This window comes from Hyposmocoma kahamanoa, unplaced genomic scaffold (assembly GCF_003589595.1).
Source record: "Hyposmocoma kahamanoa isolate Upper Pololo Valley unplaced genomic scaffold, ASM358959v1 84, whole genome shotgun sequence".
NCBI lineage: Eukaryota > Metazoa > Arthropoda > Insecta > Lepidoptera > Cosmopterigidae > Hyposmocoma > Hyposmocoma kahamanoa.
Window position 1 is genome coordinate 1,972,034 of NW_020654229.1, and position 14,248 is coordinate 1,986,281.

Consider the following 14,248-nt stretch of genomic DNA (forward strand, 5'->3'; position numbering starts at 1 on the left):
TAATGAACTCAGATCTCAAAAGGCCAAAATCAGACCAAGAAAGATTGAACGAGTTCTTCTGTGACAGTCCAAAGCGTTCCTCCGCTACACAAACGTTAAATCTTGAAGATAATATTAAAAATGACGTAACGTTACCACTGTGGCACACGACTTCAACGAAAAACTATAATTTTGAGACAAAAACTGACGAGATTTCAACTCAGACCGTTTTTGAAGATTTACTGTCATTGAAGTCGCAATCGAGTGAAGATGACTCAATATTTTTCTCAGAAAGTGTATCGTTGTCAGACATACAGACTCAGACCTTTCCACTCGAATTTGGCCTGAGTCGTTCGAATAAAGAAACTATAACTTGCGAAACTCAGTCCCCGGATTTGAGCATAAAAGAAACTCAGACCTGTTTCTGCTTGTACGATTCTCCGAGAATTTCTGACTTTACGACTGCGTCAGTTCCGGCAAGTTTAAATTTGACGTCAACAGAAATACAAGTCTCAGATTTGAGATCTAATGCAAAATCTGATACACTGAATTAATGCTCAGCTTTTATAGGTTTCTCACAGGTGGCGTATAAAGCAAAAAACCGTTTAAGTGAGAAACTTCTACAACAAACCCACAGAGAAATTCGTAAATTCTTCTAATTCGTTCTGTAGCTGAATTGGGAGAGCGGTAGCCCCGGTTTGGCGAAGTCGTGTGGAGTTACTATACTATTGTACTGCCTCCGTGGCCGAACGGTTACCATGCCGGACTGCCACGCAGAGGTCCCAGGTTCGATTCTCGGGTCTGGAGAAATGTTTGTATGGCCTACATTTATTTCTCTCGTGAGTTTGGGTGTAATTTGTGGTTGTCTATATGTGTGTCCATGGCACCCGCGACACAGGGTTTCCCTAGTGCGGGGCTATGTTGAGTGTGTGCGATATTTATTTATTTATTTATATTGTGGTATTTACGGACGTAAGGCCTGTAATCCAACAGTGTACAGGAGCTAGTCCAGGAATCGAACCCGAGATGTAACGATGAAGCGTAAGCTCGGATGGAGCAAGCAAGCGACTATTGTCCATGATATTAAATTTTTTTTATGTGAAATTTGTCCACTAGTTTGTTATAATTATTAATTATAGAAGAACGAACAGTGAGAAAAAATTCCTTCGATTCGGCCGGATTCGAACCGACGACGTCTTCTAGCAAACCGTGCTTGCCGCGATGCCAACTAAGCCACTGCACGAACTAGCTGACCTTACGAAATTGTCTATGTATTTGATGCAGATCTTTGTTTTATAACGACTTTTTTTGCAGTAGCGCCATCTGTGAGAAACTCTATTTCTTCACGCAGCCAGCAGGTACCTTTACAGTTACCAGCAGCTGACTAGAGACGTCGCTTTAATAATTGTATTTAAGTTTTATTGAATGTTGTGAATATTGTTATTTTGTAATAAAATTTGAAAAATTTTAATAATAACGTCATTCAAAACGATGTAGAGCTCATGTGACGTCATGACGACGCGGTACTTGACGTAACATGCTACCCCATTGTGTTGTTTCAAGGCGGTGCATTTGCGAAGAACGTTTAGTAAAAAAATCTGCTTTTGTGAAAAAGAAAAATTCTTCATTATAATTGCAGAATAAACTATAATAATTATTATTTTTATTTCATTATTAACACAAATACAAGAACAACAACTAGTTTTTTAATTCACAACTCCTTCGATGCTAACCAACACCATTGTTATAGAATTACTCGAAATAAAACGCAAAGAAAGAAACCAACATTTATTCAAAACAACCGTTACAAAAGTATGAATAATTATGAATACAATTTTAAATTAGTGTTGCGAGATTATTTATACATCAACTATTGATTTATCGATTGCTTATCTTGTCAATTAATTCCAATATTGTTTTTGTCGATACCGAAACTCAGCAGGAAGCTTTAAATACTTCTATAGTTTCGGTGAAAGATTCGATGCCTTTTTAGGAAAGCTTTAACTTTAGATATTTACCTATGATGTGTATATAATTTTGTAATTTAAAAATCTAAGGGATATCAACGGCTTATTGAACGAAGTCGTTTAAGTTATCCTCGTATTACGTACTATATAGATAGCACGGAAAAACTATCGATAAATAAACGCAACACTACTTTCAAAAGGGCAATAACTCAGGGCTGGACTTGCTGTGGGATGTCGAGGTGCTCTTCCCTTGCCATACGCTCTGTGCATGGAGTGATGGAACGACATTTCTGTTTAAAAAAAAAAGACAGTAATAATAAACAATGGTTTAACGGCACCATCGATCCGGTAAAAAACTGAAATCCGAGGTCATGATATAAATTTATAAAAGACAGAATAGCCATTGACTTACAATTATATGGACGTCGGGTCCGCGCTAAAAAGTGTCCGCACTTCTAAGGCGCTAAAATCGTATACAGAGCGCGACACTCCGCTTTAGTCTTCATTTGTTCTACTGACAGCGAAGCAAGCAAAATTAGACAGTACTGCGATGACATTACAATTTAAATTCAACGTTTTAGCTTTTTCATATTCCTTTACATGTCACTACGTTTAAATAGGTTGAATTGGGACATTTTTTTCGCGGTTTTTGTATTAGACCCGGCGTCCATTTATTTGTAAGTCAATGCGTAATTCCTATATTTTAGGCCTTTAAAATCTTAAAAATGTATACTATAAAATATTTTTCTTATATTCTTTATTCGCCGACTAACTCCATAAACGTTGTTGGATAACGATAGAAAGCGCCCTTCGATTCGAGAACGACGAACTTGTCTCTGGGTGACAGATGCAGTGACATACACTAAGATCTTTCCGATTAAACGCTCTGAGTGGCAACGCAACTGCTATGGACAGGCGTGCCGCTTACCACCAGGCGCACGACTTGTTCGTCCCTTTTCTTGGTATTATGAAAAAGTACTGCCACCTCACCTATTACTGCCGCCAAGCGGAAATGTAAGCATTACTGCATTACGGTTTTCAATGGTAAGGGACCTTGTGAAATTACAAGCACGTGGCAAGGAATAGACCCCTGTCAAACACTAAAATACCTCTCTATAATCGGCCTCAGCGACAACAGGTGTCAACATGTCGACTCTCCTCAACGGGCTTTGGTCCATATTGTGGACCAGCTTGAAGACCTCAGAGTTCTGCAGGTGGTCCAGAGACACTGGTGGTTTTTCCCACTTCATGAAGTTGATCCTGGATGAGACATATTGGTTTAATACAGTATTCTTTAGATTTGAAGATTATACAGGGTGTCCCAGTAGCATATTTTTAATTTTAATGTCGTTACCGTTATTGTTTTGGCTAAGGGAGTGTTAACACGTGCTGCATTCGGACGGCATCGTAATTGCCAAATAACAATTAGAATACAGTTAAAAAGCAGTTGCTTGCAATCGTGCCGGCTGCATCTAAAGTTCATTCTGAGTTTGACAATTAGTAAAAACTGTTTTTAAATGGCAACACTGTCAAAATTAGTTCTATTTTATAACTACTTGGAGTTTTTTGTCACAGTTGTTCTATTAAATTGTATTTCAATAATAATAGAACTAATGGGAAAATTTATTCCTGGTGGTTATATAGTTCTATTATTATCCGAAAAATCAGTTAACTCGTTTTTACATGAGACATTTTGTTTTTCAGAAATCGATTACGTATTTTATTTCGTATTTTCAAATTGTAAATGTTTAATTGTAAAATATTTGCCACCATGTTTTTTTAATAAGTCTTTAGCCGGTTGTTTGAGTAGGCAAAGGTTCTACCATACACCTCTTCATATATTAAAGAGTTTCCACCAAAACAACAAAACAATCCCTTTAAACAAGCAAGCTTTTAGCAATGGCATACGCAACTGCAATATTTTATGGATTGACCACAGAGGTTCGTGTTTGTTTAAGGGTTAAATAAGGCAACGCTGAACTAGAAAGGCTTTCGCGGGTTACCAGCTTGCAATTGTGTCCATTACATTCAAGTTAATTCATATTTTGACAGTTGCGGTCGAAATGCAGCTCGTATATCTTCATATAGGGTGAAAATATCTATTAGCAACAACTAATAAAAGCTACTATTTCATCTTAATTCTTTAATCTTTACTTTTAATGTATGAACTTCGTTTAGGACAACCTGCAATCATAAGTGTTTAAAAACTCAACTTTTTCAGATATTCGTAAAATGAACTTTCACAAACGTGTAAGTACGTGAAAATGGATGTAAGCTTATAAAATTAGACTTAGATTAAAATTATAACGTACATTCAATATAATGTCCGCGGTAATTCTCACAATGTCGAAAATGGATGTCACTTCCGTCTGTATGTGCTTGATCCGAAATTTTAACATTTCAGTGTGAGTTCGGTATTTGGACTTTTAAATGACGACGTACTCATGAAAGCGAACAACTTTTAAAATGGCAACCCTTGTTAAAACGTCAAAAATAATCAGCTGTTTCATACTTTTCTTCGAATACCGACATTTTTTTTTTGTAAATGATACAGTTGTCTTATTTCCGGTTTGGCAAGGGTTGAAGGTCATATCGATGATTTCGACAATAGTTGCTTATCTCAAAAGACACCCAAATAATTAGGAAGATGATTTGAAAAAGATGGAGGTGTATCCGTCTTGCAAATCTGGCGAATCATATTTAATTTACAACAAAATTTTGGATAGTCGGAATACAGGTGCGTAATAATATAAAAGATTATTGTAATAAGTCGAAATAATAAAACAGGCTGTAAATGTTACATATCGGGAAAATTCGGAAACATTAAACATTTTTAATAGCTTTTAAGCTAGTTATTGACTACAATATAAATGTTTCGTAAAATTCGTAGTTTCCGAGATGTTCCGAAGTGTTACCACATCAAAAGTGTCATATCATAACACACCAAACACGTTTTATTCCAATTACTGAAAATCAGGTTGTTTATGTTGTTTTTATTAGCTATATAGTTCTATTATTGTCCCAAAAATAATATCAGATAACTCGTTTTCAAATGAGACAGATAATTATAAAACTTAAACAGGGCAACGCTGAGCTAGAAAGGCAGAATATGCATGCCACTGTGGCTACTTTCACGGGCTGCCAGCCTGCAATCTAGCCCATTACGTTCAAATTGTAGTTATTAAGATGACTATTTTTACAGGTGCAAAGTCGTCGAATTGCAGCTCGTGTGTCTATGTCCATATTTAAAGTGATAAATTCTACTAGCAACAACTAAAAACAGCTAGTTTTCCTTCTGACATTTTTTTGAAATATTTACTAATGGTTTTTTTTGGTAATTTCGTTTTGAAATTGACCAAAAAATCCACCGGTGTTAAAAAAATTAATTAAAAACCAGGTTTTCAGTAATTAGCAAAAACGTGCTTGATTTCTAGACACTTTTGTCGTCGTTTAAAATGTAATATTGATAAAATTACATCATATGTTAAATATTTATGCAAGCACTGGTTCTAGTGCAGCAAAATGTTTAATGAAATAAGAAAAAAGTACACTCGGCATAATGCAACATGAGAAAATGTAATATCTGAAAGTTAGTAGCGACAGACGATGTTTTAGGCATTCTCAAAACTCACTTTTACAATTTTATCAAAATTAGATATTAGCGTCTCGCGCAGAGTGTGGAAATCCACTAAGTAGCAGTTCGATTCTCTGGAATTCAGATTTCATTTAGATTTGTAAATAACAATTTTTATTTATAGGAAATGAAACTATTTTTCCGGATTTAAATCGCGTATATTTGTTTTTTCAAACAAACCGACGTTTCGGGCCCTTTACAGGTCCCATGGTCACGGTTGACTGAGGTGGTACAGTCTTCAACCAGTTATGTCTAATATTAATGCAAACCACCCTATTTTTTCACTATAGTTGTTAATTAAATATCTTATTTTTAATTTTACGAAGAAAACATTCCAATTTACGCTACATTAAGTTTTACAAATTATTTTATTGAATGAATTTTTATTAAGTTCCATTTATTATTAATTATTAATAGAAATTAGAATAAACTAAAACATATTAATTATTACTGCAGTCTTATTTCTGTTTGGGATTTTTTATTAGAGGAAATACTGGATCCCAAACTGGTGGTACGGAGAAACCATCTTCCCTGTCAAAATTCGGATGTTTTTTAATTTCAATGGCCTCTCGCAGCATCCTGGGTAGATAACGGAATTCTTTTGCAAGGACCTGAAGTTTGTCAAACTTCATTGAATGAAAACGTCGGTTTGTTTGAAAAAACAAATATACGCGATTTAAATCCGGAAAAATAGTTTCATTTCCTATGTGTAACAATCGCGAAAACCTAAGAACTAAATTATTATTTACTTATTGAACACTATAAAACAGTAACAAATGATTAGAAAACTCAAAACCTAAATAAACTAGACTTAAAATTTATTCCTGTAAAACAGCAACTGCAAAACCCGCCATTTTTTCCCCCTTCAGTACATTTTCATTATCAAGCTAAGACTTCTAATATTTGTTTCACGGGAAATCGTTGTGTTAACGTTGGCCATTTTGAAACTCCATTTCTTTTATTTATAGACACAAAATGTCATAACGATACTGTCAAATTAAATATTAAAAATATGATTGTACGCGTTACCCCGTTTCGCTTTATGGATCAAACAACCGACTACGCGCTTTGTAGTGCGACTTCCAAGTGCTTTCTGTGTAGTTGCCCCCTACAGCTTTTCCATAGAGAAGTGTCAACAACGTACTGCCAAAATTCAATAATTTACATACTTTGAACGATTTATATTGAATCAATATAAGTACTACGTGCGGTATTTAAGTGCTGTCCATGGGGATATTATACTTTTTTTTAGCAATAGCAACACCAGCCTGGAATGGTGAAAAAAGTAATCTGTCTTACATTGACTTACAATTATATGGACGTCGGGTAAAAAGTGTCCGAACTTATAGGGCGTTAAAATCGTATACAGAGCGTCATTCACGCTTTAGTCTTCGTTTGTTCGACTGACAGCGAAGCAAGCAAAATTAGACAGTACTGCGATGACATTACAATTTAAATTCAACGTTTTAGCTTTTTCACATTCCTTTACATGTCATTGTTACTAAGTTTAAATAGGTTGACTTGGGACATTTTTTTCGTGGTTTGTGTATTAGACCCGTCGTCCATTTATTTGTAAGTCAATGCTGTCTTACTAATACAAAATTTTTCGTCAATCGCGTTCAATTGTTTTTCCAAACAAATCCACGTTTCGAGCCCCTCTGAAGTTTCCATAAATTTAATTTAAAAGCTAAACCAATTCAGTAAGAAATATATTTTCTAATATCCTGAGTCTTGTACATTTTGGTCGAAGAGGTTTAAATGTTTACATGGAACAGTTGATTGTTTTACCGATTTGAAGAAACTTTTTTTTTTTTTTTTTTTATTTGGCTTACAAAACTGGTTACAATGCTTTCAGTCTTAAATAGAAACATGCTTAATTATACTACACGAGTACAATGAAACCTACTAGATGTAAGCACAACATGCATATCATTTATCAACTTTATAGAGTTGTCCCGATATAATTATCGTTAAAAAAATTGTACCTTGTTTATGCTAAGCTAAAAAGAGGTCACAAATTAGGTATTCTAAATACCAGATTACGAAAACTATACAGGATATAACAAAAAGATCTTGCTATATTTACAAATGGTGATCGTTCGTGATACAAACATCTGTAGCAAAAAATAAAAAGATATTGACTAGATGTTTTCCGCGAATATTTTTTTTTTGCGACCACTTATTTCTCATCCGTAACACAATCACCAACTACAATAGCGTTATTTTCCTCATTTACTGCTGGTACTGACATTTTTGTAACCAAGGAATAAAATATATGATGTTCCTCAGCTTTCAAAAACTAACACTATCCACCATTGACCTGGTAGGTCAATCCTATCCGCTGACGGTCGTAGTCTACCATTTTTAAACAGGGTTATTTCTACACCACTAACAACATCGCAGGACTATATTACTTACAAACTAACATCTACAACAACTTGTGTTCCATGACTTTTTTACAGAACATAATAAAGAAGGATGGCGAAAGCTGACCCAATAATTATAAAATTCCATTCGTGGACTTTACTAATATAATTTTACGTTTTAGCTTATGCCAAGTTATCAATACATTTTTGTTTATTTTTAGAAGTCGGGAATAAAGAACAGCGATGGGCAAGTCGAGCTGTTTAACTCGGTTAACTCGAGTTACTCCTACACACTACAACGAGTCAACTCGACTTACTCAAGAATTAATTTAACCTTAATATTCAAGAATTGCTACCTTTGATATATTCTGAGAAATCAAAAATAATAATTGACCAGCCATTCTGACGTCAGGATGGCTGGTCGTCATTTTGTTCAGCATGAAGGGAGCAGATTTTCCAGAAGTATGTATTACCAATAATTGCTATCTATTTGCTACCTTCACGAATTAAAGGTATACGCTTCTTATCTACATTAGTTAAATAATATAGCCGATTGAAAATTTTACGAAGAAGTGCCAGATTAAATTAAAAAAGCAAAAGTTTTTAGTGCTTTATTGCCATAATACAAAGGGCAGGCGTTGGTACTTCTTAGTAAAATTTTCAATCGTTGAAACGTCGAACGAATAAGATTATGGACATGGCAACACTGGTTAGAGCATAACTCTTTTTGTTTCATTGTGTGTAAGAAACAGCCTTGCGCTGCAAAATACGATAATAAATCAATAATTAACGTACCTATATTTCCTACAGTAAGATTTGCTATTTCCCCACGGCCAAATCTGATTCCAGACCTCGATCTACCACCACATGCAACAAAACAAACAGACACTTAGGCACGTTGTCCACGGCATTTAAGTACGTGACATAAAAAGCTTTTTGAGTAACAATGACGTTGATGATGGATAAAGCAATTAATAAAGCTATCATGTCTATAAAAATGGAAGTAAATTAATTTGTTACTCCGTCCATTCTTATCAATAAAGAGATTGCGTATCGTAATTCGTGGATGAATCACAATGTTCTAAGCCACACAACGATAAAGCTAATGACAAATAAAACATTCTTATTAATGTAACCTTAGAATAATAACGCATAGAAACCTAGTCCGCACACGCTAAGTGAGGTAAATTGAAGCGCGCCCAATGGGCCTACACGAGCGGGCGGGTCTTCAGTGCTCAAGGTCAACTTGCACCGCGAACAGATCAAGAATTTTAGCTAAAAATGACGAAATGTGCGGTAAATGAGTGTAAAAATACGCCAGACAAACATAAAATAGATACTAGCATCACATTCCACAAGGAAGTAACGCGTTTCAACTTGTATTTTTATATAAATATTCACTAAAACCGAAAATTAACCTACTACTAAAACTAGCCTACATGAATTTGATTTTTGCCTCACTTGTGACAGTTCGTTTGATATGAAACCATCATTCTATGCGTTATTATTCTAAGAATGTAACTTACTGTGAAAATCCTATATATACAAACACCAATATTTCTAATTAAATAATCGACTTTACATCATCATTTAAAACACAACTAGGCAATAACGCATAATAGATTACAATGAGTACATATAAACCGATCGGCGAATTCTTTACATAATGAAATATATTATTTCTAAGGTCATGTGGGATAAGAGGAGCATACGCTTTATTTTGAGACAAATGTTTTGAACTCTAGGAAGGATAGTTATTTGTTATGCAAGGCTGCAAAGTTGTTGTTAGACGCGGGTGCTTGTATTGAAAGCTGAGCAAGCGAAGGAAGCTAAGATTCCGAGAAGCGATGCGAGTGGTTCAAATATAGATTCCTGAGCGTAGCGAGGGTTTCAAGGCACGAGACGCAAAACAACTTCGCTGCCGAGCGAAACACACAACTTTTCGCCTCACTACAGCGAGGGAAATGGTAGATGAAAGAAAAACAGTTGACATCATTGACTTTAATTTGTAAGTCAATGGTTGACATATAAAACATCAGTTTTTCTAATTAAAAGAAAATGTTACTCTGACAAACATTGACTTACAATTATATGGACGTCGGGTCCGCGCTAAAAAGTGTCCGAACTTATAGGGCGTTAAAATCGTATACAGAGCGTCATTCACGCTTTAGTCTTCGTTTGTTCGCCTGACAGCGAAGCAAGCAAAATTAAACAGTACTACGATGACATTACAATTTATATTCAACGCTTTAGCTTTTTCATATTCCTTTACATGTCACTACGTTTAAATAGGTTGACTTGGGACATTTTTTTCGTGGTTTTTGTATTAGACCCGTCGTCCATTTATTTGTAAGTCAATGCTGACAAAATAATTTGTTGAGATGTCACAAAAAAACCATAATCCAGTTTTAAAACATTGAAATTGTTTATTGATGTTTCAGCTGTGCATTAGGGTAAGTTCCGATAAGTTGAACACATTAACTAATTTTAACTGTTTTTAAAAGATAATTTTGTGCTATCTTTTGCTATTTAAAATGAATTAGGAATCGGCGTTACAAATCGTTTATAGTTATTGAAACTATATATTGTGGCAATATCGAATATCCGATATCGTGTATCTTATCTTAACTATATATCGATCGCGCACCAAATGCAGGCGTGTGAATCTCATTGACGAATTTCGTGGTGGTCGCCCGTCCACTGCTGTGAACAACAAAAATCGATGCTGTGCGCCGTATGATCGAAACAGATAAGCATGTGACATACCATGAGATTCGGGCATCTTTAGGCATAGGCATGAGTCAAATACATTCAATACTATACAAACATTTGGGTGTGAAAAAGCTGCACTCTCGGTGGATCCCACACAATTTGACTGAGGCTCAACGGATCGCGTCACTTGGTGCAATGCCATGCTTACCAGATTCAACGAAGGGGGTCAAATTTGGTGCGGGACATAGCAACAGGTAACGAAACATGGATTTATAATCCAGCATATGTGTCTTTCGAGATGAGCCGAAACCAACCAAAGTGGCGCGCGTGCAAACTGCCTCTAAGAGGATGATTGCTTCTTTTTTTAATAAAACTGGGCACGTGGCTACTGTTGCTTTGGAGAATCGTTGTACCGTGAATAGTGATTGGTACACGACCATTTGTTTGCCGGAAGTTATTGACAAACTCCGTAAAAATAACCGTAACCGTCGTATCATCTTGCATCACGATAATGCCAGTTGTCACACGGCCAGACAAATAAATTTTTGAAAGTGAACAACGTTGACCTTATGAGCCATCCCGGGTACAGTCCCGACCTGGCACCTTGTGACTTTTATTTATTTCCAAAAATTAAGAAGCAGTTACGCGGTCCTCGATTATCACCTGAAGAGGCTGTCGATTGTCACGGAGAAGTGGCATAAATTATTTCAAAATTGCGACATTCGTATGATAAAGTGCATTAACGCTAACGGAGAATATTTTGAGAAACAATAAATTCATTTTTGACCATTTGTAGTATTTTTTCTTATTCATTTCGGAAACTTATAGTGTGCCTCAAGTATCGAAATGACAAATGACGGAAGTGACATTATTGTAATTAAATTTGTATTTAATTGATATTCAATTATTATTTGTTAAATTGCTCCACTAGTTTGTTATAATTATTAATTCAAAGATCGAACACTCAGAAAAAATTCCTTCGATCGAAGACGCTATGCCAACTAAGCCACGGAAGGAACCAGCTAACCTCACGAATTTTTCTATGTGCTAATTGTCGGATCTTTTGTATTTGGTACGATCTTTGTATTAATAATTATGACATTATTGTAGTTTTTAAGTTCGACAGAGAATCACCTGGCCTGGTAATTTGATTAAATAAAATTATGTAAATGCAAAATGACAAACCTGTCGTCATAGGGCAGGAGAACGCTTTCAAATTGACACCTAAAAATGACAAATGACCATGAAATGACAATGTTTTACTTGAAATTAATACATTGATAAACCCCTTGGTATAATAAAACCACATGTGATACATGAAACAAATTACATACATGTGTAATTTTATAACTATTCTATTTAAGAGTCGATACTACCTTGGCTCGAATTTAAATTTTCCCGTACTGGGGGTCAACTTTCCGATCTACTTTCTGATACTGCCAAATAAACAATACTTGACCAAATGAAAAGACGCGTGATGCGAATGAAGCTTCATTCTTGATACTTGCCTTTTAATTTTGTCGAATATTACTTATTTGACAGTAATTGTTTCGGACGAATGTCTGACGGAGATCGAGAGTAGACCCCCTGAATCGGTTCTATTCTGCCTAGAGATGAGAAAAACTGCTTATTTTTTAACGTTAAAACGTACGTTTAAAAAGCGTGCTTGTAAAAGCGCTTTTCGCTTAAACGCTTTTTAGGTTGACGCTTAAAAAGTCGTTTAAAAAACGTTTAAGCGCATAGACTTGACCTTACGTTTAAAAAAAGCTTGTAACGTTATGTTGAATTAATTTCTTTAGGAAACATAGATGACGCTACTTGAAACTTAGGCACGTTGTAAAAAATGAAATTATTGAGTATCTATAGAACTGGCCAGTGACCAACGCTTACGCTTAAAATGAAAAGCGTGCTTATGAGCTTATTTTAAAAAGCAGACTTTTTAAAGTGCTTTTCGCTTAAACGCCCACCTCTAATTGTACAGGACGATATTATCAGTTGATATTAAAAAAAATATCATTGGAATATTATAATGTAAAGTATATAGAATAGAGCGGTTTTCTTGTAAAATTTCGAGGTAAGTTTGTTTTTTTCTATCGTGCAAGTTTTTAGGAATCGTGTTTTTACGCCGCATAGTCATCAGTATATATTGTCAATTTTACTATACAGGGTGACAAAAAAAATCACTGGCCATTTTTTCCTATTCATAAGATTCAGTAATAGAATACATTACTGAAATAAAACAACCTCAAAATAGTAAATAAAATAGAGCGATCGGCGCCGAGTTGTCTAAGGGTCGTTTTCAGATAACCTCCAAAAATGTGTCCCTTTCAATAACTTTTATGTTATTACATGAATGCTAAGCATTATTTATTTAATATGATTGCTTGCTTACTTAGTCTGTGTTACACATAAAAAAGACTACTTTACTACGTCACAGTAATAAATAAAAATTAAAAAAGTGGGCAATTTCTCATTCATGGGAGCCGGTTCCACGTCGCCCTAATTTGAAGAAAAGAAGAAAAAATTAAGCACTCGTGGAAATCGCAATATTTCCCATCGAGGATAAACTCTAATAACTTACACGTCGAATGCATACCGTAACTTTCCAATTTCTAATAAACAAACATGTTTTCTTGGGAATGTAAAATGTGTTTCAATTTTTCTTATCATTAGTGTCAATTCAACTAATAGCCTCCTAATAACAAAATTTCATACCGCATCACCTTCACCCTTCGCACACGTGAGAAGGGGCTCCTGTCGGATTGGAGTGTACACAGTGAAGTAACCTGTGCATCTCCATTTTAGAATAAAATCGACTTAAATACCAATTTCAGCGCTAGTGACTATATCGTTCTCATTCATGTAAAGCAATCTATCTAAATAAGTATTAAATAATAGTTTTATAAACTTTATTGTACATCAATTAGATTTTATAACTTTTATAACGGTCCAGCATATTTTACACACTTGACAATTAAAAATGTATCCTAATATCATTATTGTAGCTCTCATTCTTGTCTACTTTTAGGTCAAATAGTTCGTTTAAGCCAAACATTTACTTGAAATATAACAATTAGATGGTGATAGTGGTGGTGATGGCGGTGGTGACGATGATGATGGTGGTGATGATGACGATGTTGATGGTGGTGATGATAATATAATGATGTACAACAAAGTTTATATGACATTAATAAAATACTTATTTAGATTTATTTACTAATTACGTATAGATAGATAGATGGTCTTACACGGATGAGAAGGATTTTGATACAACAAGTTATATTAAAATATTTGTTACATGTTAAATGTTCTTTTGTGAACGATACAATGTGTGTTTTAGTAATAATTTCTCATTACTGTGCTGTCTTTCTCATTTACGTTTATGAGAAAATCATTCGTGTTACTGCAATCTCATTCGTGTGACCTAAAATATCGTTTTTTGTTTTATTTAACTTAAATATTTCTGTGATTTTATAATTATTGACATTGCTTGAACTTATTTGTACGTTTAAGACTTTAAAACCAAAAGAAAAAAGGGTTTTACAAAAATCACTCAAAAAGTGCCATTGAAATTCGGAAAGTGAAATTCA

At 34.8% G+C, this 14,248-nt stretch overlaps 1 protein-coding gene across 1 annotated transcript in view; it reads right to left on the reverse strand.

Annotated features, from left to right (window-relative positions):
- Window positions 1-1,783: 1,783 nt before the first annotated feature.
- Window positions 1,784-14,248, reverse strand: part of LOC113234506 (titin-like) — a 32,563-nt gene continuing 20,098 nt past the window's right edge. The window contains exons 10-12 of the mRNA XM_026469845.1: window positions 11,844-11,882; window positions 3,056-3,206; window positions 1,784-2,236 (exon numbers count right to left, since the gene is read on the reverse strand). Of these exons, the coding sequence (XP_026325630.1) occupies window positions 2,156-2,236; window positions 3,056-3,206; window positions 11,844-11,882 (271 nt within the window). The 3' untranslated portion in view covers window positions 1,784-2,155. The remainder of the gene's footprint in view (window positions 2,237-3,055; window positions 3,207-11,843; window positions 11,883-14,248) is intronic.